Source organism: Panicum virgatum, chromosome 3N (genome assembly GCF_016808335.1).
Source record: "Panicum virgatum strain AP13 chromosome 3N, P.virgatum_v5, whole genome shotgun sequence".
Classification (NCBI taxonomy): Eukaryota; Viridiplantae; Streptophyta; class Magnoliopsida; order Poales; family Poaceae; genus Panicum; species Panicum virgatum.
This window is the reverse complement of record NC_053147.1, coordinates 22,980,655-23,002,712: the sequence shown is the minus strand read 5'-3', so window position 1 is coordinate 23,002,712 and position 22,058 is coordinate 22,980,655. Positions and strand designations below refer to the sequence as shown.

General features: G+C 51.0%; 2 protein-coding genes across 2 annotated transcripts; both read right to left on the bottom strand.

The window, feature by feature from the left end:
- Positions 1-345: 345 nt before the first annotated feature.
- On the bottom strand, positions 346-1,089 carry LOC120667679 (secreted RxLR effector protein 161-like). The gene is made up of 2 exons (XM_039947706.1): positions 702-1,089; positions 346-626 (listed from the first exon to the last, which is right to left on the bottom strand). The coding sequence occupies exons 1-2, from the start codon at positions 1,087-1,089 to the stop codon at positions 346-348; spliced, it is 669 nt and encodes a 222-aa protein (XP_039803640.1).
- Positions 1,090-19,234: 18,145 nt separating this feature from the next.
- On the bottom strand, positions 19,235-22,058 carry LOC120665172 (WRKY transcription factor WRKY24-like). Its single transcript, XM_039944632.1, has 4 exons — positions 21,735-22,058; positions 21,402-21,617; positions 20,293-20,903; positions 19,235-20,203 (listed from the first exon to the last, which is right to left on the bottom strand). Exons 1-4 carry the CDS (start codon positions 21,981-21,983, stop codon positions 19,579-19,581), a joined length of 1,701 nt encoding a protein of 566 aa, XP_039800566.1. The 5' UTR covers positions 21,984-22,058; the 3' UTR covers positions 19,235-19,578.

Genomic DNA, 22,058 nt, shown 5'->3' with positions numbered 1-22,058 from the left:
CTTGCTTGCAGGTGGAGGAAGAAGATGAGAGGAAGGACTTAGGAAGAGCACACGAAGTGGAGCTGCTTAATCTTGTGAGCTGCAGCTGCTCTCCTTTTTATAGACACAGCCAGTCAATGTACAGGGTATGGCTACAGTGTAATGCAGCATCTACTATTACTTGCTACTGCTACAACTATTGCTACCATGTTGCCATATAGTAACTTGCAGCCACTACTATATGCTACCGCCATCTGCCGCCCAAGTCAAAAGACCAGGTATGGCAAGCACAGGAGCAGGAGCTCCCACTACTGTTCAAGCATGATGACAAGCGAGAGCAAGAGTAATTATCTAACAATCCTTCCCCTAATTGCACTGCTCTTGCTTGATTTCCTCAACTCCAATCTTGGTCCTCAACTCTGTGAGTCGAACGCGCCCAAGTGGCTTGGTGAGGATGTCCCCAAGCTGTCGAGCAGTCTCGACGTGCTCGAGCTTGATCTGTCCACCATCGACGCAGTCACGGGTGAAGTGAAACTTAGTGTCGATGTGCTTGCTTCGGTCATGGTGGACGGGGTTCTTTGCCAAAGTAATGGCGGACTGGTTGTCCACCATCAGGACAGGTGCCCGAGCTTCTTCTCCGGTGAGCTCTGCCAGCAGCCGCCCCAGCCAAACTCCCTGGCAACATGCCGTCGCCGCCGCAATGTACTCTGCCTCGCAAGTACCCAGCGCAACGACCTTCTGTTTCATCGATTGCCAGGAGATCGGGCACGCTCCAAGGAAGAAGAGCACACCAGTCGTGCTCCTTCGTCCATCAACGTCGCCCGCCATGTCGCTGTCACTGAACCCAATCAGCTCCAGCTCTCCTCTGCTCCTCCTTGGGTAGACGAGCCCGTAGTCGCGCGTCCCTGCCACATAGCGGAGCAGATGCTTGACCGCGACGAGGTGATCCTCCCGCGGCTCCGCCATGAACCGGCTCACGTACCCCACGACGAACCCAATGTCCTGCCGCGTGTGCGTGAGGTAACGCTGTGCGCCGACGATGCTCCGGTAGCTCGTGGCGTCCACCAAGGGGGCAGTGCTGTCCTTTGACAGCTTCACCTTCTCCTCCATGGGCGTCTGACACACCCTTCACTCACCCATCCCACTCCGCTCCAGCAGCTTCCCAGCGTAGGAGCTCTGGCAGAGCGTGATGACGTCCCTCCCCTGCTCCACGTCAATGCCGAGGTAGTAAGTGGGCAGGCCGAGGTCTGACATGCGGAACATCGACTTCATCTTCTCCTTGAACGCGTCGATGTCCCGCTGCTCAGCTCTAGTGACGATGAGGTCGTCGACGTACACGCCGACGATCACCAGGCCTCCCTTCGACCGCCGTGTGTAGAGGGCGTGCTCGGTGGCGCACTTGGTGAAGCCGAGCGACGCGAGGCTGGCGTCGAGCTTGATGTTCCACGCGCGCGGTGCCTAACGCAGCCCGTACAGGGCCTTGCGCAGGCGGAGCACCCTATGCTCCTCGCGTGCGCGGCGGTAGGGGCGGCAGCGCTCCCGCACAGGAGCAGCAGGCAGCCTCGACGTAGCAGCAGGCAGCAGTGCGCGGCGGTAGCAGACTGCAGCGGCCGCAGCACCATGCCACAGAGCAGGCAGCCATCCAGCAAGCAGGCTGGCTCGGTAGCAGCGACACACACGTGACCAAGCAGGTGGCCGTGAGGAGGCAGCAGCTGCGACGTGGGGGCGGCGGCACAGCGTGCGGATTACGGGCGGCGGCGGTGGGGGTGAGGAAGGAGGAAAAAGAAGATTAAGGTTGATAAGATCTAACGGACGAGATGTTTTGCACGAATGTCAAACACTGAAAGGTGGGGAAGAAAAAATCTTGTGAAAGATGTATAGGATTTCTGGGGCCTAACTGACATGCCGCCAGGTAGTAGGTATTCAGCCCGGCAATCCGGCACGGCCCAGGTTGTCCGAGTCGCGTGGGCCCATCAGGAAGGGGCCGCGGGGAATATTATAATCCGGAGCTTGGCCAGCCCAAATGCTGGCGCAGTAGATTGGATCTGGTGAGTGGTGAGCGGAGCGGATGCCGAGGTGGCCGGTGGCGCGGCGTGGTCAGTCTCGGTCAGATGTTCCGAGGCCGGGAAGCTTCGCGGCGCCTTCTCGCTCGCCTTCGCCTCCCCACGGCGGCCTTTCTTTTGCTGACTGCTGAACGGAGAGAACGGCGCCGGTATCACCATTTCACCACCTAAGACTGACTCTAACAATGCATCGCAAAATAGGAGAGGCATTGGGGAGTTTGCCTCATGTACAGTATTTAAATGGAGCACGCAAAAAATCCGGTCTTCAACAGAGCCGATGCAAAATCACCGCCGCCACTCCTTCCCTCTCCTCCAGCTGCCGCCGGTGCCGCCCCTACCGCTCCGCCCCGGTTCCGGCGAGCTCGCAGGGAGAGGGCGAGGCCCGCCTGCTCGAGCTCCGGCGCTGCCGGCCACCTCCTCCTCCGGCTTCGGCCTCCTCGTCGTGCGTCCTCCTCTGTCCTCCGCTGCCGGCCACCTCCCTCCGCGGCGCCCTCCGTCCGCAGCTCCCTCCCTCCGCGGCTTCCTCCCTCCGCGGATCCACGCGCCGACACGGGCGGGCGAGCTCCCCGCCACCGCTGGCCGGCCGAGCTCCGCACCACCACGAGCGGCGAGCGGATCGAGCGAGCACCGGCAGACTCCTTCTCCCTCCCCTGCGCGCAGCGCGGCCGCAGCCTCTGCTCCGTCCGCGCGCGCCGGCAGGAGCGCGTACAACTCGCACAGATCGGCTCACTCCCCCCAACGCATCCCTCCCCCACCCCCGATGGCTCCCTCCCCGGCGGCCCTTTGCACGGCGGCGTGCGCGTGCCCCTTGCGTGGAGGCTCCTCCCTTCCGGCGCGGCGACTCCTCTCTTCCAGCCGGCCCCTCCCTCTCTGGTCCCTCCCTCTGCCGGCCAGATCAGGGGCGGAGCGCGGCGGCTCAGCCTCAGGTCATGGAGGTTCGGCGGCGGTGGCTCGAGCAGAGCTCTCTCTGGTCTTCCTCCTCGCCGGCCGCCTCCGTTCGCCAGTCCGCCGCACGCCACGAGTTGCCGGCCTGCCACGCGCCTCCGCCCCGCGCCGCGCCGCGCCTCCGCCTCCATCCGGCGCGGCAGCCCCGCGCCGCCGCGGACTCCCAGAACAGCAGGGTATGCCTTCGAGGAGAGAGGGATTGCAATTTTGCATCGCCTCTCTCCTCCGACGCACTTTGCCTCCCGAGTTTGCCTGGTCTGTTGGAGGAGATGCCTCCGACGCACAATAGAGATTGGAGAGGCAAAATGCATTTGCCGCCCTTGTTGGGGTCAGTCTAAAGGACAGGAATCCCATAAGACATTGCCCGCGTCAAGAGATAACTAAAGTATTTTTCTTATAACTCATTTTTTCCTACATTAATTTTTATGAAAATTCTTTTTCCATTCTCCCTAGAATAAATTTTTCACTAGATTAAAAAAATTGTCGGTAACATGTTCTAGCAAGAATTCTTAGGCAGCAGCCAGACAAAATTCAATCTTTAGATAGTATATTCTCTCTTTTTTTTCTCTTGGGCGCATGATGATTTCTTGCTTTTTTAGATAAATTGGGCCGCCTCGTTGTTTTCACATGCTTCCTCGTACTTCTACGCGGATTGCATCGGTATCCAACAGGTGATTAGGATTGTATCGGTATCCAACACGTGATTAATTCTCTGTCACACGAGAAGGCTAAAAGACAGTCTTCTCTATCCTCTGCATCCTATATATGAGTACTCCTTTGCGATCACTACTACAGAATACATCATCGCAAACGCCCCATCACCGCCGGTTTGTTTCAAACCGGCGGTGATAGTCTATCACCGCCGGTTCCAAATGGATCCGGCGGTGATGTGTGCACATCACCAACGGTTCCAGATACGAACCGGCGGTGATGGGTGCACATCACCAACGGTTCTGGAACCGGCGGTGATGGCCCCGCTATCACCAACGATATAAATCCAACGCCTCCTGAACCGTTGGTGATACTCCTTACGAACCGGCGGTGATGAGGGGTGCTGGAGTAGTGGATCAAGTCGACGGGAACGAAGTGACGTAATTAAATCACGATTAAGTCGACGCAGTATGCAGGACACCGATGGCCCCTCCGCTACTTTGGTATCTGGTGTACCCTCCCATGCGCCCAAGAAAAAGAAAAGGGGCAGTAGATACCACTAGCGGAGGGTATTTGTGGCCATAGAGGGCTATGGCCCCCTTGTCATGCAAAATTTTGTCGGTGCCCTGACTCGGGGGGTCCGGATCCCAACTAGTAAATGCTGCGTGTTTTCTCGTCCCAGAGGGGGTCCGGATCCCAACTAGTAAATGCTGCGTGTTTCCTCGTCCCAGATGTTGATGCAAGAGGCAACACAGTAACGCACGGATTTATCCTGGTTCCGGCCACGGGGCCGTACGTCCAGCAAGGGGGTGTGCGAGGGCACTGTATTATCTTGCACCGGAGGCGCCTGTAGGAGGGGGTACAGGCAAGGCGAGAGAGGGAGGGAAGCTCCCAGGTCTCTGCTAGAGGAAAAGCTGACAGAGGCGAGTGCTGAGCGTGGTGCTTGTGTCAAGATGATCGCGACCAACGTCCCCCTTTAAGGGAGCCCGTCTCCTCCTTTTATAGTCACAAGGAGGGACGGTGTACATGAGCAGGGGATCGTGGAAGTCGTTGTTTTCCCCCGAATCGCGGGGTGCAGTGGTCGAATACTGTAGGAAGTACACTGTGGGGCATGGCGTCGGGCGTGGCAGTCGTCCTTGGTCTTGCGGAGATCGCGCTGGCGTCCTGCCAGCCCCAGCGGGTGGCGTGATCGTCACTGTAGGGTGTACAGTCTTCCAAACGTGGCGTGATGGCGCCCCGTGGGCCCTGCAGGTCTGGGTCTTGCATGCTTCAGCGGCATGTGGCGATCCCGGACCCCCCCTGAATGGAGTGCTGGCGCACGTACTAGGAGGTCTGGGAGACACACGGAGTTCTCGGACCCCTCGAGGGGGAGGTCCGAGACTCCGACTGCGAGTGCTGAGCGTCCCTCCTTGAGGGGCACGTGGCGACGCCGGACCCCCTCCCGAGCAGGGGGCGGGTCCGGGGTCATACGTGTGATGAGGTGGAGTCCGGACAGCCGGAGTTGGCAGAACAGTAACGGGAACTGTGCCGAGCGCGTCTCGTTCCGCGTCGCAGGCTCCACAGTGCTGCCACAGCGTTCGGGATGGCGGAGCAGTGACCGGAGTTGGCGGACGGGACTCCGATCACAGTCACTGTGGGGAATGGCGGCTTGACGCCGTCTGTCCTGGACACTGTGGAGGAGTGGTTGGCATTCAATGCCCCCGTACGACGGGCGGGTGAGCGGCAGGTCCGTTTGTCCTTTACGCCGAGCGGTGGCCTCGAGCGAGGCGGAGATGAGTTGCCTGCTCGAGGGTAGGTTCGCTACCCTCGAGCGAAGCAGAGATGTTTTGCCCACTCGAGGGTAGTGTTTGACGAGATTTTGTGCCATATGAGCTATATATCTGATATGGATCATGTGTGCTATATCTCTAAGCAAAAAGAGAAAAGAAGCAAGGAAATGAAAAGAGGCTAGCAAATGCAAGGCTTCACGTACATGCATGCATGACATGACAAGCTAATTGGGCAAGAGTGCATGCATACTTGCGTGTGCTAATTCTCAAGATTATCAGCCTGCTTTGATCTTTAGTCTATATGACAGCCCTTATGCATGGCGTCCTGTTCGTGTACAAAATGTGCATGCATGTTCTCGTACTCGCTCGTGGCTTGTAGTCTTGGCTCACCGGTCAGCGGCCAGTTGCCGTATATACAAGAGGGTACGAGCCCCACGTATACGCGCTGCCGGCTGTTCAACGTGCATCCAGGGATGTGACCACGTGTGTGCTTATCTGCTCCTCGCGGATATCCCTCCAAGCTCCAACAACTTCCGCGCGGCTCGCGTGTAAACTAACAGATCGAATCGGCAGCTCTGGGTGCATGGCAAGGCCTCGACACCTGCCCTATCTGTGCCTATAAAAAGCCAACACATCTCCACGCCAAGGGCTTTTCTTCGGGCAGAGGGAGCAGCGGGCGGCTGAGGAGCCAGGGGCGAGGCGCTCCCCAACCCATCTCCATCGGAGATGCAGACGACGCCGTGCACCTCCTGCTCGCCTTGACGAGCGGAGAAGCCAGGGAGGCAGAGAGAGAGAGAGAGGTAGTAGATGGACTACGAGGCTGCTGTCCACGACATGCTGTCGATCGACGCCGGGCTGACGAGCCGAGAGTCAAGAGGGTAGACGCCAGAGGAGCCGACAACGACCTCGCTTGCGCCTGCAGGCCTGTACCACGACGGCGACGACCTCGCCATCGTCTTCGTCTTCTTCTTCGTCTGCGCCAAGCCGGCGGCGAAACTCGTCCTCCCGTCATCTTCAGGCCCACCGTCCACCGTCGACAAAGGAGCCGGAGTCGACAACAGCGCCGAGCAGAGGCCGAGTTACAAGTCGAGTGACGAGGAGAAGGCTAGGCCATGGCGCCTCCGTCCGTCTTCAGAGGCGCGCCAGGTGCAGCCGGCGGCGAGGCTGGGGCTGCACGTTCAAGCCCGGCACCGAGCCGACAACGACGGCGACACTGCGAAGATGCCGGGGCAAGAAGGGACGTCAGGGCGGCAAGCGATGCCAGCGGTGGGCGGCCACTAGATGCCGAGCTCCGGGGAGCCGAAGAGCCGATCTGCACACATGCGAGCCCACGTGTGCATTGTAATAGGTGTGCGTGTGCTGTTGATGATAAGCCAATAAACTACAGGGGCATGCACGGGGAGCACGTGCGCCACAGTGAAGAGCAAACAGAGAGCAAGTGCATCGACGTGCAGGTGTCTTTGCAACTAATTGATGTCTCTGCAAACGGGACTTTTGCCGCGGAGTTACTTCGTCTCTCGACGATCGGCTGCCACGACACCACTGTCCGAGCCACGTCTATCAAGGAGCCATGCCCAAGCTGATGGCGCCTCCAACTACCACCACGGCCAGACTCACGCGCGGAGAAGCAGGGAGGTGCGCTCGGCCATTGTCGCTCGAGCCACTGAAGCTAGAAGACGGCGACCACACTGGAGTCGAGGAATCCCCGGCGGAGCAACGACACCCCTCCTCATCGACTACTACTTTTGCTCGGCCACCAGCAGAGCGGCGGCACCCCTCGTTGTCGACGACCACCTCGGCTCGGCCACCAGCAGAGTGGCGGCACCCCCTCACCGTCGACGACCCTTTCAGCTCGGCCACCGGCGGGGCGACGGCACCATCGTGGCTAGCACTACACATCCAAGCCCAGCGCTTCAAGCCCAGTATCGACCGACGACCACCACACCGTTGTGGAGACGCCGAAGTGCAGCTCGGCGACAAGGCCGGCGCTTCACATTCAAGCCCGGCACCGACCCGACGCCGCCATCACTGCGAAGACACCGAAGTGCAACCCGACGACGAGGCCGGCGCTTCACGTTCAAGTCCGGCACCGACCCGCCGCCGCCGCCATCGCAGGACGCCGCCGGGCCGACCACCCCGAAGAGCTGTGTGGAGCCGGAGAGCTGACATGCAACTCGGCACCCGAGCACGCGCTCGCACGCATGTCCGTGCATGCATTGCCAGATAGATGCAAGTGCACACGCATTGCACGACTAGCAAGCTAGCTAGTTACAGTCGCATGCACAAGTACGTGCGCCACCAAAAGAATAAGGTGCATCCACATACAGATGCCCTACAACTACAAGATTGAAGCCTTCTGCGGACGGGACTTTTCCCGCGGGACCACTTCGACGACGACAAGCTGCTGTGAAATCGGCTTGGTCCAGCTCGCCACCATGCATCGACTACCCACCTCTACAATGACTACCACGCCGTTCGAGACCGACGAGGCCGAACGACACGGGCGGGTGCTGCTGATGCTCCAGCTGCGCTACACCGGCTTATGGACACCGACGAGGCCATGGATGATGCTTACGCCCACCTCTACACCACCACCATCATCATGCATGGAGAATGGGAAGCAAAGACTGAAGACGACGACTACAGCAGCTTAATCGGAGGTACTCCGGCAAGCTAGTCTTGCGGAGGTAATTAACCGGGAGCTTTCCGAGGCCCCGGGAACTGGAAGACCACATCGCCCAAGTCGGATCCGCCCAATGGCGGCAGGCTATGGAGCGCACATATGTATGGGAACATGTATTTGTATTTTATAAAAATATGAATAAAACTTGTGTTCCCGTCTCTTTTTTCTTTTGTGTATTTTCTATATACACCGGCACGCCCGCATCTTCTTTATTTTCCATGCAGAGAAAATCTTATGTGATTTTTTTCTATTCAAAACAGATAGATTCGCTACCCTCGAGCGAGGCGGAGGTGCGAGGCGCAGTCGAGAGTCTCGATGGGAGCCCTCGAGCGAGGCGGAGATCGCCCCGCGGGTCCGAGAGGGGTGCGAATGGGCCGCATGCTGGGCTTCTTTGAGTTCTTTCCTTTCTTCCGGATTGGAAGGAGGCCGTGGGCCTTCGTGGGCCCAGTCGCCTATCATGTGTTTGCATTTTTTAGGGTGATCTTAGTACCCCTATTAGGGTGTCCCTAATCGTGGTACCCGACAAATTTTCACTAGTTAAACAGTAGTTTTAACATTGTTCATTGTTTTAGCGACTCAATTAATAAAGATTGCCTTCCTGATTCTATGGTTAGGTTGTGCCACTGGTAGATACTACTCTTTCCGTTCTGAAATGTAGGGCATTCTGATTTTTTTAGACAAAAGGTAGAGAAAAATGCATATACCCCTCATTAGTACATTGTCCAGTTAATCATTTGCTTAATTTTCAGTGCCTGCACCAAAATCAAGGAGATTAGCATGCCATTTTACTCCCTTGGCTCACCGCAATTGATTTTTTTTTTACAAAACTAGCACCAAAATAAAGGAGATTAGCCTTACTTTTTGTACAAAGAACTCTAGAATGTCTTATATTCTGGTATAAATTTTAAATTCTCCAATACCTTACATTTCAGGACATAAGGAGTATCTTGTAAAAACATGGCTAATCGATGCACCGGCAGCCGGTGGAAGAAAACCAACGTGGCGAGCATTTAATGCTACAGCGGCAGCGGCAGCGGCCAATAAGCGGCGAGCGGCGCAGCAACGCAGCGAATAGGAGGCACGGTCGCACGCATCCGCCTGCTTCTTGCTGGCATCATGCGAGGCATCCACTTTCTTATTTCTCCTGCTTTCTCTCTTTCCCACACCAGATTCTACCGGCTCCTCGCCGTCCATAATAGTTGCTCTTTGAAGTTAATAATCATTTCTATAAACTAGGTGATACCCCGCGCGTTGCTGCGGAATTTCTTAAATAAAATTCTAACGTGAAATTTGAAAGTAGAAAAATTAAGATTCACAAAAAAATCGGTGGACGGTGATGTGGCATTTGATATAATGGGTTCCTATATGATGCGGATAACTTACATGTTAAGAGAAATAGAGTTAATGATTTTAGTAGGTGTCATCTATATAGGCTATATAGATGATATGAATTTTAATTGCATATTATTTTTATCAGGATCCAGCAGAAATCGATAAACTAATAGAATAAACATCAATAGAATATTTGATCACATTATAGAAGAATAGGTGCTCAAAAAATAGAGTATGTATATGACTTCACATTAAAGATTAAAAATATTGTAAAAATAGAGTATGTCTATGATTTTACGTTAATAGATTAAAGATTAAAAGTATTGCACATAGTAGAGATGATATGGACATTTTTTTTGTTTATTGAATCTCGTAAAAATCGATAAGCTAATAGAAGAAACACCAATAGAATATTTGATCACATTATAGAAGAATAGGTAATGAAAAAATAGCGTATATATATGACTTTACTTTAGTTAATTAAAGATTAAAAGTATTGCATATTGTAGAGATGACATGTACATTTTTTGTAATTAATAAAGTAGTTGAAAGTTAGTGGGACACTTAGTGGAGATTGATGTGGACACCTTGCATGAAGAGAGAAATAGTTAGTGGGTGCCATCTATATAGGATACTAGGTGATACCCCGCGCGTTGCTGCGGGATTTCTTAAATTTAATGTGAAATTTGAAAATAGAAAAATTAAGGTGATTGCATGGCAACATTCACAAAAAAAAAATCGATGAAAAACTTAAATAGATGGCCCTAGTGGATGTTGATGTAGCATTTGATATAATAGATTCCTATATGATGCGGATAACTTGCATGTTAAGAGAAATAGAGTTAATAATTTTAGTAGGTGTCATCTATATAGGCTATATAGTTGATATGAATTTTACTTGCATGTTATTTTTTATCAAGATCTAGTAGAAATCGATAAACTAACGTCAATAGAATATTTGATCACATTATAAAAGAATAGGTGCTCAAAGAAATAGAGTATGTATATGAGTCTTTACGTTAATAGATTAAAGATTAAAAGTATTGCAAAAATAGAGTATGTATATGACTTTATGTTAATAGATTAAAGATTAAAAGTATTGCACATAGTAGAGATCATATGGACATTTTCTTGTTTATTGAATCTCGTAAAAAACGATAAGCTAAAAGAAGAAACACCAATAGAATATTTGATCACATTATAGAAGAATAGGTGATGGAAAAATAGCATATGTATATGATTTTATTTTAGTTAATTAAAGATTAAAAGTATTGCATATTGTAGAGATGACATGAACATTTTTTATAATTAATAAGGTAGTTGAAAGTTAGTGGGACACTTAGTGGAGAATGATGTGGGCATCTTACATGAAGAGAGAAATAGTTAGTGGGTGCTATCTATATAGGATATATAGATATAGATACAAGATGGGGAAGTGGAAGATGACCCTGTGCTTTGAATTAAGAAGAATGCACGCTCCTAAGAGCTAGCTCAAGAAAGCACCTATTACCTCGAAATTTATTGTTCTTAATTAACACCACATCAAATAACTATTTTTTTGCTCGAACAGTTTTTTAAGGTCACAATGGGTGCTCAATACGATGGGTGGCATGAAATAGATTATAGCTAATTATTGCAATACTCGTGTGTGCACTATAAGTCACGTCACAATCACAGGGATGACTTCCTTTTAGGGCAAATCTCGAGAGCTTTTATTCAATTGCGGAATCATTACAATCTCTACCAGCAATCTCCACAAGCCAATTTGGGAGAAGGCCGGACCAAGAAAGAAAGGGTTGGTCTCCGTTGGCATACTCGCACACCTGTGAGCAGCCTCATTATCCTCCCTATGAACAAAAGAAATATCAAAAGCTACAAACCCAATGCTAAGCTCTCTAAATTTCGTGCTGAATTCCGGAGATAACACTTCAAATCCCTTCTTCGGATCGAATGAGGTTCGCCACCGACAGATTGTCCACCTCCAATATCACTTTTGTAGCTCCCAGCTAAGTGGCAAGCAGCACACTATCACAGGGATGACTATTGTGCTACAAAGTGTTCTTTTTATACAACAGCTTTTTTCCTTTGGTTTTGTTTCATATTGATATAGATAGGAAAATAATTTTTGGCCAAATATTTTTGAATTTCATTTGTGCATTTGAAGTACGGAACATTCAGAACTGGGGATTAGATTTCACCTAGATATAAAATATTTCAAACTGAAGGTTGAAATCAAACGACAAAAAACTTCCAAACTGGGAGAATGAACACTCAATTGAAAAAAAAACTTTTAAAAAGCTATGCAATTTTCTATCCTAAAAAATTCACCGAGCTATTAGTTAATGGAAAAAGTTAAAATTACTTCCTTCAAGTAATGAGGAATGGCACATGCACACGAATCCCATTTGATTGAAACTCTGGCTATTACTATTAAAATCAGTGTGGGTGGAAAGCTCACAAGTACATCAGGTGGTCCCACTTTAGATACACAAGTTGTACTGTAGTACTGAAATTATTTTTTAAAATGACATGTTGTACTTAAATGGTTGTAAATTGAGACCTTCAAGTTGAAAAGGTTGGATCTTTAAAATTACTCCCTCTGTCCTAGTTTAGTTGTATTTGTGAGATTTGAAAAATATCCCAAATTAAACGCAAGATATAGACCGCAACTCATCAGTCTAGAACTCATCAGTCTAAGGTCTTGTTTGGATCCTCTTGTTTAACTTTAGTTGCTAAAGTTTAAAGTTTAGTAACTTTGGATCCAGATAGATCTTGCTAAACTTTAGTTGGATCCAAAAAGAGTTTTAATCATTAGCGAACCAAGAGTTGCTGTAGTGAAAATGGCCTCTCATGCCATATTGCAATATAATGTTTTGGCGATTGATGACACACACAACACTTGGACTAATATGATTGTGAAGATGAACATTCTCAGGCTTTTAGGTTAAGTGATGACAAAGAGAAGATAGGCGTAGCTAGGCCCGAAGGGCCCCCCCTACGGGGGTTTTGCTATCATCAGTTAAACCGACGTAGGGCAAAATGAACTTACTGGTGCAATCACAAAGAAGGTCTGCGGGCTAGGGTTTTACACCGGATTAACCGACGCTAAAGAAATTGCATACGTCGGTGCATTGACAGATGAAGACAGAGGAAATTCTATACACCGGTTAAACCGACGATTAGATATTGGTGAACGTCGGTGCAGTTGTCCAGAGAGTTAGTTTTTCAGCAACTACACTCACCGGTTAAACCGACGCTGCATCGGTTGATTACGTCGGTCGATTGAGGTAGCCGTTGAAGTATAACGGCTAGTTGGAAAATGCACTCACCGGTTAAACCGGTGATGACAAAAAGTTGAGCGTCGGATCAACCGACGTTAAGGGTTTTTGTCGGCCTTTTTTCCAATGGCTAGTTTGGGGTGTGTGGGCTATATATATGACACCCCACGGCTCATTTGAGAGTGCTGGAGACCAAGGAAGTATACAAGAGTCAAAGATCATCTCCAACCACCATAGAACTTCTTTGTACATCATATAGGCTTAAGCACACTTGTGAGAGTGCTTAGTGCTTGTAATAGGGATTAGTTCTTGCGAGAGCTCCCTTGAGAGAAGTCTTGCTGCGGCAAGCAATCCTTGTGATCCGTCGTGTGACCCTCCGACTTGGTGTGGAGTGGCAACGACACTTTGTGCGGGGGAAGAGGAGACCCCCTCCTTGGTGGAGAAGCTCCGTAGTGGATTTCGGCCGGGTGACCGAGAGAGACGGTGGCGGTGCACGAGACTTAGTGTCTTGTGGGCACTTGCCTTTGCTTGCCGGCATCGCCTTGATGGCGTAGTGCAAGACGTGATCGGAAGAGCCTCGGTGTCCCGTGGACGTAGGCGTTTGTGCCGAACCACGTTACATGACCGTGTCTACTCGGGAGTTTGCATCCCTCTTGCACTTACCTCTTTACTTACCGTATTACGTTTCCGCATTTACTCTCTCTTGCATGCCTTTACTTTCCTAGTTAGTTTGATTAGGATTGGCTATAGGTTGCAAGTTTTTAGGGGTAAGTAGAAAGTAGCATAGATAAACCTTAGTTATAACTAGCATGTGTAGCAGTAGCACGTGAGGTTTATCTTATGCAAGTAGTTTGAGCCCTAGGACAAAAAGCGATTAGCGACCCTATTCACCCCCTCCCCCTCTAGGGTCGGACACCCCGGTGATTCTTACAGTTGCTAAAACTTAATAAAAGTGAGCAAAGTCCGAAATACCCCCGTAATATCTCCACCTGACAGCCTTAGGGAAACAAAACACAGATGTGGGATAGTGCAGGGAATTAAATCAATGGTAGTATAGTTTAGGAAAAGGATCCAAACAACCCGTGCTAAAGTTTAGCAACCTTAACTGTAACTTTAGTTTGCTAAAAAAGCTCCAAACTTTAGCAAACTAATTTTAGTTGGAGTAGGGGATCCAAACAGGCAGTGAAGCAGTAAAGATGAGCCCTATTTATTTTATTTTACTAAAAACTAAAGCACCCCACCTCTCCCGCACGTCTGGCTCGCATGTCAAAACTGCTGCGAGGATTACCGATTTTCTTAGGGCCTGTTTGGCTCCAGGACTTTTTCCAAAAGTCCCTATCACATTAAAAGGAATCTTACTATTTTATATTATTAAATAAAATCTGTTTATAAATGTTTTTTGACAGCTGAGTGCTTTTTCGCGAGACGAATCTAATGAGCCTAATTAATCGATGATTGGCTACAGTGATGCTACAGTAACCATTCGCTAATCATAGATTAAGATACATCATTAGATTCGTCTCGCAGTTTAGCCCCAGGGTTCTGCAGTTAGTTTTATAATTAATATTTATTTAATACTTCTAAATACTAAAAAGTCCCTGGGACTTTTTTGAAGTCCCTGTTCCTAAACACCCCCTTAGTCTATCTCCTCATTTACATACTAATGTTAATTGCTCTTCAAATTCTAAGATTGCACTTAAAACAGGGCAGAGGAGTAAGCATAAAATATTAATTATTTGCGATATTATGCTATAATATAATAACAAATCAATTTACCTCATATAGTCTTAACTTATTTTAAGATCACTTAATATTCACTAATTATGTATTAATGACAGGGCCGTCCAGGCAAAATTGGGGGCCCTGTGCCAAACTCTAAAAGAGGCTTAGCAAATATTAACAAATAGTAACGTATGGGCTCTAATGTATTAGATAGAATGGGAATATATGACAATAATTATATCATTCAACTCATAGTTGCATATATAATCTTTATTTGAATAGTATTGCGTCTTGCAACTCTTATAGAGTACACAAAAGATTGAGTTAGATCCTTTATTCTCTGTTTTTTCTTGCTAGAATTATATTTTCTCTTGGATCTTGGAACATCTAATCTAATTGATGCACATGTACATTAAAGATAAAAGTAACATAAGTAAGGGATGTCAGACAAAATAAAGATATTCTTTTTCACTGTTTCATGATTAATCGCTACTAGTTCATCTGGATTCTAAAGAATTTGGAATCATAAATGGTTGAAGGAAACTAGCTCACGTTGGTAATTGGGATTGAGTAGTTGGCCATGGAGGATGGACTTGGTACATCTACTCCTGGGAATGGATCATCATCCAAATCCAACTAGTAATATCCAATTAACATCCAATTGAAGTCACGTTAACATCCAATCCAATCCTAGTAGATAGTTCTCACCATCCAATCATGTCCAATCCAACCGCATACACATAATTATCCATCCAATCAATCCAATTCACGTATGAAGAGAAGAAGGTCTGGAAACCGAGCTCGGCGACGGTAGGCAAGAGGAACGGCATAATGGGCGGCATCATTATTAGGAGAAGAGATTGACAGGAGTTAATTACACACTAGTCGACAATCGCCTCGAGCTCGTCGTCCTCCTGCTGCCCCGCCCCCATGGGCGCCGGCGCCGAGGTGGCAATGGTCGCATTGGCAATGGTCGCGGCAGAGGCGCCCGGCACCGGAGGCGGTTCCATGGCAGCGGCGCGCGCCGCCGCGGCCTGGACATCCCGTCCCGTGGCGCGGCGGAGGCTGGGTGCAGGAGCAGCGGCCATCTCCGGGAAGTTGAGCACAGTGGCGGGCCCTTCACGACGAGCGCGGTGGCGTCAAGGCCGCCGTCGACGCGGTGCCGGGGCCGGGTCTCCTGCACCAACATCCTCGCCATGGCTACCAAGGACGCCATCGTGCTGGCCGGCGGCCCTCGTACGCGGTGGAGTTGGGGCGGCTCAACGGGATGCTTTCGGCGGTGAGCTGGCGCGGCCTGCAGCCAGAGCGAGGTGCGGTCTATTACCACCGGGGAATTCGCATTATTGACCCGCTAACCCAGCGCCGTGCGGCCTTGGTTTTTGAATCCTTGGGGAGTTTGCCATGGAAAAAGCCATCATTAGAAAGCAGCTAGTGGAGGGGGATGACTAAACAAAGGAGTTAACCGCAACCTGCGAGCCCTAGAGGAGTCTGGTTTTTTTTTTTGCATTTAGGCCCTGTTCAGTTTTCAAAAAATTTCATGCACTACAGTAATTTCGAATGTTAGATCACTAATTAGAAGTATTAAATGCGAAAAACTGACAAAACTCATTCTATAACTCCGGATGAAATTGCGAGACGAATCTAATGAACCTAATTATGCAATGATTAGACAATGTTGCGCTACAGTTAACAATCTCTAATGATAGATTAATTAGACTTAATAGATTCGTCTCGCAATTTTTCGTCCATCAGTGTAATTAGTTTTATTATTAGTCTATTTTGAATACTTCTAATTAGTGTTGCAAATGTTGCCAAAAAATTTTGCACAAATTTTTTTGCTAACTAAATTAGTTTTAGTTGAGTACATTACACAAAAAGATACTATTGTTGAAAAAAAAACGATTAGGACCAGCCGGTTCCAAAATCCTTTCCAACAATAAAAGATCAATCGGCCAACATTGATGCCAAATTAGCCTAGTAATCAATTGACACAACATAAGCCACAGCCAACCAGTCAGCAGTATTGTTCTCTCATACTAAATCAGCACCAGTCACCAGCTACCAGCCAGTCAGCAATATTATTCTCTCATAACAAATCAGCACCAGCCATCAATCACAGCCAAGCGAACACAGCATATAAACTTTGTAGTAATGTCGTCATTCATAACCTACATGATGGAGTATGCCATAAACTGTTAGGGCTAAAATCAAGCTAAAAGATGCAGATACTCTGTTCACGTGAAAATAAAAAAAAAATTGAGGGGGGAGGGGTTTGTCTTGTACCCATGCCATTACACTTGAACATCGATCCATGCGCGAGGCTTTTTTATTTTTATATTTTTTAAAAACATTTTTTATATAAATATATTTTTAATTTCATAATTTGCAGTTTTATACCCTACCGCCCGGCTGGGGGGCGGCAGGCCCCCTGCCGCCCCGCAGTCGGGCGGTAGGGACCTATATATAAATAAAATTTAACTTTTCTTACATGAAGATCCTTGGCCCGAGCCGGCCGCCTGCTGGCCGGGCGGCAGGCACCGGCCGCCCGGTGGCAGGGCGGCAGGTTGCCACAAATATAAAGGCCGTGGCCATGGACACGTGGTGTGTGTTCATATCACCTGTCACCATCTCGCCCCTCTTTCCCACGTCTTGATGTGCATGTAATTGTGCACATCTTGATAGTTTTTTTGGGTACTCTACTGCTCTCACCCATGGTCTGGTGGTAAATTAATCCAGCGGGCATATCTTTTGAAGCAAGGAATTCTAGAGAAGAAGCTAGCAACAAATATTGATCGCAACAGCGAGATTACCAAGATTGTCTTTAGTTTCTCCTCCAAATTTTTTTTAAATAGAATCTTACTATTTAGAAGTATTAAATAAAATTTGTTTACAAAATTTTTTGCACTAATGGATTGTAAAATCGCAAGATAAATCTAATAAATTTCATTAATACTTCTAAATAATAAATTCTCTTTGATGTTAAAATTTTTGAGGAAGGATAGACGGAAAACCAACTACAGCAACAGAACCGAACAGTGCTCCCTGGCCAGTTCCAGTTTGTCCATGGGAGCAAGGCGAGTCCTTGTGGTCGTAGGCTCGTAGGCAGGGAGCTGCACAGGTATACAGTGTGCAGCCGTGCAGGTGAGCGTGTGAGATGTGGACTCCATTTATTGCAAGCAGGGCAGAGGGCAGAAACAAGGCAAGCCAAAAGTTGTCAGGAGGCGTGGGAAAGAGGGGCGAGATGGTGACATGTGATATGAACACACACCACGTGTCCATGGCCACAGCTTTTATATTCGTGGCAGCCTGCCGCCCCGCCACCGGGCGGCCGGCTCGGGCCGGGGATCTTCATGTAAGAAAAGTTAAATTTTATTTACATATAAGTCCCTAAATTATGAAACTAAAAATATATTTATGTAAAAAACGTTTTTAAAAAATAAAAAAGCCGCTCCATGCGCCATGATGGATGATGGGCCGCCCGGCAAAACAGCTCTATATAAACACCGTAGCCTTTCCCCGTGCTACGCCCTCATCATACTCCCTCACAAAACAGAGAAAGCCCGGAGCCAAAGCCAGCTGGCGACGGGCATCTCCTCGTCCTCCTGTCGACGCGCGCGCGTCCGCACCAAGCAGCCGCCGGCGCCAGGAAGGAGGACGAGGCGGCATGGGGAACAGCCTGCGGTGCTGCCTGGCGTGCATGGACGTGGTCCGCGTGGTGCACCTCAGCGGGCAACGTCGACGAGTTCGCCTGCCGGCTCGCCGCGGCCGACGTCCTCGCCGCGCACCCCAACCACGCGCTCACCGACGCCTGGTCGGCCGGGCGCGACCCGGAGGATCGTCATCCTGTCGCCGGACTACGCGTGCCCGCACATGCCCCACAGCAGCGGGTCTTATGTTACCAATTGTTGGCACAGGGCTCGCGCGACACACGCGTCCACGGGGCCGCGACTCACGCGTGCCCGCACGTGCCCCAGCGCACAGCAGCAGGTCTTATGTCTGTTGGCCCGACACTCCTCCAAAAAAGCTAGCCTAATAGGAGGTTGCACCCTCACCATATAAACTGTGTTTGCCCGCTCACAACTCTCAATGTGGGACTATTCCCAACAGTTGTATGGCGGCCGCGGCTCGAGAGCATAGCGGAGGAGCCCTCAGACTCAGAGACATAGCTGCTCCACGCCTCCTCCCCCGTTTTCTTTCTCCCCTCTCCGATCCTCCGATGTGGATACCAAGAATCAGCGGCCGGCGAGGAAGCGTTTTGGGTCCTTCCTCGCGGCTCGTTCCATCGTTGATCTCCCTGCGTGTAAGCATTTTCGGGGATTCTTGAACGCTCTTTTGCCTCGGAAGTCGAGTGGAAAACTGGAGAGAAGGAATGAAAAAAAAAAACAGAGCGATTGTGAGATCCGAACCAATCTGTACAAACAGAATTTAGTTTTGAGTTCATTTTGTTCTTGTTTACTCCAAGTTGCTTGAGAGTGGTTGTGCACTTGTTACTCTGTTTTCTGGGAGTGCCGGAGTACTGCGTCGCCACTGCTCGGCGTGGATGGCGATTCCCAGCCAAACTCGAACCCCCTTGCCATGCTGTCCTGCACTTGCCTTTGGCGAAGCCTGCTCCTGCACTGCACCGGGCGACGTGTCGACGGCGGCGGCAGCGGATCCGAAATCGGCGAGCGGTTTGTCCCGCGGCTGCCCGACCGGGCTTATGCCCCGCCAGCTGTCAAGAATCCCTTGCTTGCCTTCAGTATTTTTCTGAGCATGTGCTAACTCAGCTTTGCGAGGAAATTTTGACTCTTTTTGTAGCACAACGTAGATACATGAACTGAACATTCACTTTCTTTTACATGTTAAGATCTGAGAACTTGCAACAACATTTTTCATTGGTAAAAAGAACTTGCAGCCAAGCTGATGAAAATCATGTGCCATGACCTTGCTTCCTACGCCGATGTGTGTGATGTGTCCTACGTTTCTTGTACATGTTACAGGAGGCTACCCCTTCTGCTGGTGCCTGCAAAGCTGGGGCCTCCAAACAAATCAAAAATCAACCAACTACTAGTACTACTATGATAGTGTGCACATAATCTGCCGAGTCAAAAAGAACCACGAGTACGACCATGTCTTGCCAAATCGGTTTGGCCTTTTGGCCGCGGCTCATCCTGTCATCAGAACAGCAATGGCTGCTCGAAAAATGACATGTCGTCTCGTGGCTCGTCCTTGGCTGATGGGGCGGCGTAGTACATCGCCTCGCTCTGCTGCTGTTGCTGTTGCTGGTAGTGGCTCGGGTAAGAGTACGCCGTGCCCACAGTGTTGCCGAACCCGGACATGGAGAATCCGGTCTCCGCGGCCTGCGTCGGCGCGCCGCCGTCGAGCAGGCCGCCGCAGAACGCGCCGTGGCTGCTGCTGCCGCCGCCTCCGCCGGCGACGAAGCCGTGGTGGTGGTAGCCCGCGGCCTGCTGCGCCTCCAGCGCGGCGCGGTAGAGCGAGGCGCTGCTGCCGCGCGCGGGGGGCACGTCGTGGTTGTGCTTGCCCTCGTAGGTGGTGACCACGGCGCGCGTGTCGTGGCACGCGCGCTCCACGTGCTTCCGCACGGGGCACCCCGCCGTCGTGCACTTGTAGTAGCTCCGAGGGTTCGGGTTGCCCTTCACCACCTTCTGCCCGTACTTGCGCCACCGGTAGCCGTCGTCCAGGACGTCGATGTCGCTCATCGTCTGCACGACGACCCTCGGCTCGCGCACCGTCCGGTTGCCGGCCACCGAGGCCGCCTCGCCGTCGCCGCCGGCTTTCCTCCTGCAACAAAAAGTAACACGTTAGCGCGCCATACACACAACACATGGACATGGCAGCTGTGGGTTCGAGAATTCGGTGGTGCCACTCACCATTTCTTGGAGTCGGGTTCATCGTCATCGAGCTCCTCGCCGCCGAGGTTACCGGCAAGCCTCGAGCTCACGCCGTTGATCTCGTCGTCCCCGAACGACCCCGACGAGTTCTCGGGCGTCGCCACTGGCGCGCCGGACAGCGCGCCGAAGGAGTACTCCGCCGCCGCGTCGCTGGCGCTCTGCAGCCCGTACGACGACGATGCCGCCGGCGCCGGGGCCGAGCTGGAGTTCCGGCGCGTGCTCTGCGGCTTGGGATGGTTGTGCGTGCCCTTGTACACGATCTCCGTGACCTGCCCGTCCGGCGACCGCTCCACCTTCTTCTTGGTGGGGCAGCTGGGGAAGCTGCACTTGTAGTAGCTGCGCGGGTTCTCGCTCCCCTTCATGTTCTTCTGCCCGTACTTGCGCCAGTTGTAGCCGTCGTCCGACGGCGGCCGGTTGCTCTGCTCGCGGAAGCCCGGTACCGCAGCGGGCACGGCGGTGTAGCCGCCGTTCCCGAGCATGTCAGGCTGCGTCGCCGCCGCCGGCGGCGCTTCGAATTGCGCAGCGGGCTCCTGGTAGCTCCATGGCTGCTGTTGCTGCAGCTCGCCGTTGTAGGAATCTCCAAGTCCACCCTGCAACAGTACAAACACTAGTTATTAGACATCAAATACATGCATACGTATGATTGATGCAATAACGATTTCTGAAATAAAATTGATGGTGGCTTAGAATATGAACATTGACTTCTGCGAACTCGTGAACAGTAAGGGAATCGAATGCGACAGTTCAGTTTCTTTGCCATGAAATCAACACCAGCCGTCATGATGGATCTCCAAATAGAGTAAGAAAACATGCATGTCAGCGTCTTGGCAATGGGCACACGCTAATAATATAGGGAGCCGCAAGAGGAATGCGTGGAAGTTTTTGATTGGGACTGCCTACCTATTTGCAAAGTTTTACCCGGTAAAAGTTGTGACGCACCTATCTTCTCAAAACAGAAAAACGAAAAATTTGTGATCCAACGTCACTGGCAAATAGTAGGCCTCTGGAGTCTAGACTGAAGCACAAATTGTGACGCAACTCTGCCATTCTTTAGTTTGTGAAGTAGCTTGTGTATGTTCATCGCTTACCAATGGCGCCATCAGCATGGACGACGATTGTGGAAAGGACGCCGCCTGCCGCGCGGCTCCGGCCCCCGTCTCCGGCACGGACGCCGCCGCCGTCTGGAACGTGAAGTCGGTGTACTGCCGCTGCTCATCCTTTACGCTAGGCTGCAGGTTCTCCCCCGTGCCCATCCAGTTGAAGGGCTCCGACGGGATCGCGCCCGTCGTCGGCGACGGGAACAACTGAAACAACAGGAACACAGTTAACGTTAGCCACTGGCGTCACAACACATGCTGCGTTCGACGGGAGCTTTCATGGCCGTGAGGCCGCGTTCCGCGACGATATGAGTCCATGCTTACGCTGGGCGTCAGAAGGATCGGCGAGTCGAGGAAGCCGGAGAGCGCGTTGAGGAACGACGACGGCGACGCCGGCGGGTGCGACAGCGGGAGGGACGGCGGCGGCATGGCCTTGAACTTGGACAGCCCGCTGCTGTCTGCTCCGCCGGAAGCCGGGCCGCCAAGAAAGCTAGCGAAGGAGCTGGTCGCGAGCGAGAGCGCCACGGGTCCGGAGTTGGCCAGCGTTCCAAAGCTCCCCGGCGTCGAGGTCATCGGAGGGAGGCGGCTCAGGCGCGGAGGCTGCCGGGGAGGAGAGGGGAGCTCCAGAGGCAGCCGGTGCAGGATGGC

What these genes read in the sequence shown, in the direction of transcription:
- LOC120667679 (XM_039947706.1), bottom strand. Translation starts at nt 1,089, where the DNA reads ATGGAGGAGAAGGTGAAGCTGTCAAAGGACAGCACTGCCCCCTTGGTG. An exon ending in ACAGAAGGTCGTTGCGCTGG is followed by an intron (nt 627 to 701) that starts GTACTTGCGAGG and finishes GGCTGCTGGCAG; the next exon opens with AGCTCACCGGAGAAGAAGCT.
- LOC120665172 (XM_039944632.1), bottom strand. Translation starts at nt 21,983, where the DNA reads ATGACCTCGACGCCGGGGAGCTTTGGAACGCTGGCCAACTCCGGACCC. An exon ending in CGATCCTTCTGACGCCCAGC is followed by an intron (nt 21,618 to 21,734) that starts GTAAGCATGGAC and finishes CTGTTGTTTCAG; the next exon opens with TTGTTCCCGTCGCCGACGAC. An exon ending in GAACCCGACTCCAAGAAATG is followed by an intron (nt 20,204 to 20,292) that starts GTGAGTGGCACC and finishes TTTTTGTTGCAG; the next exon opens with GAGGAAAGCCGGCGGCGACG.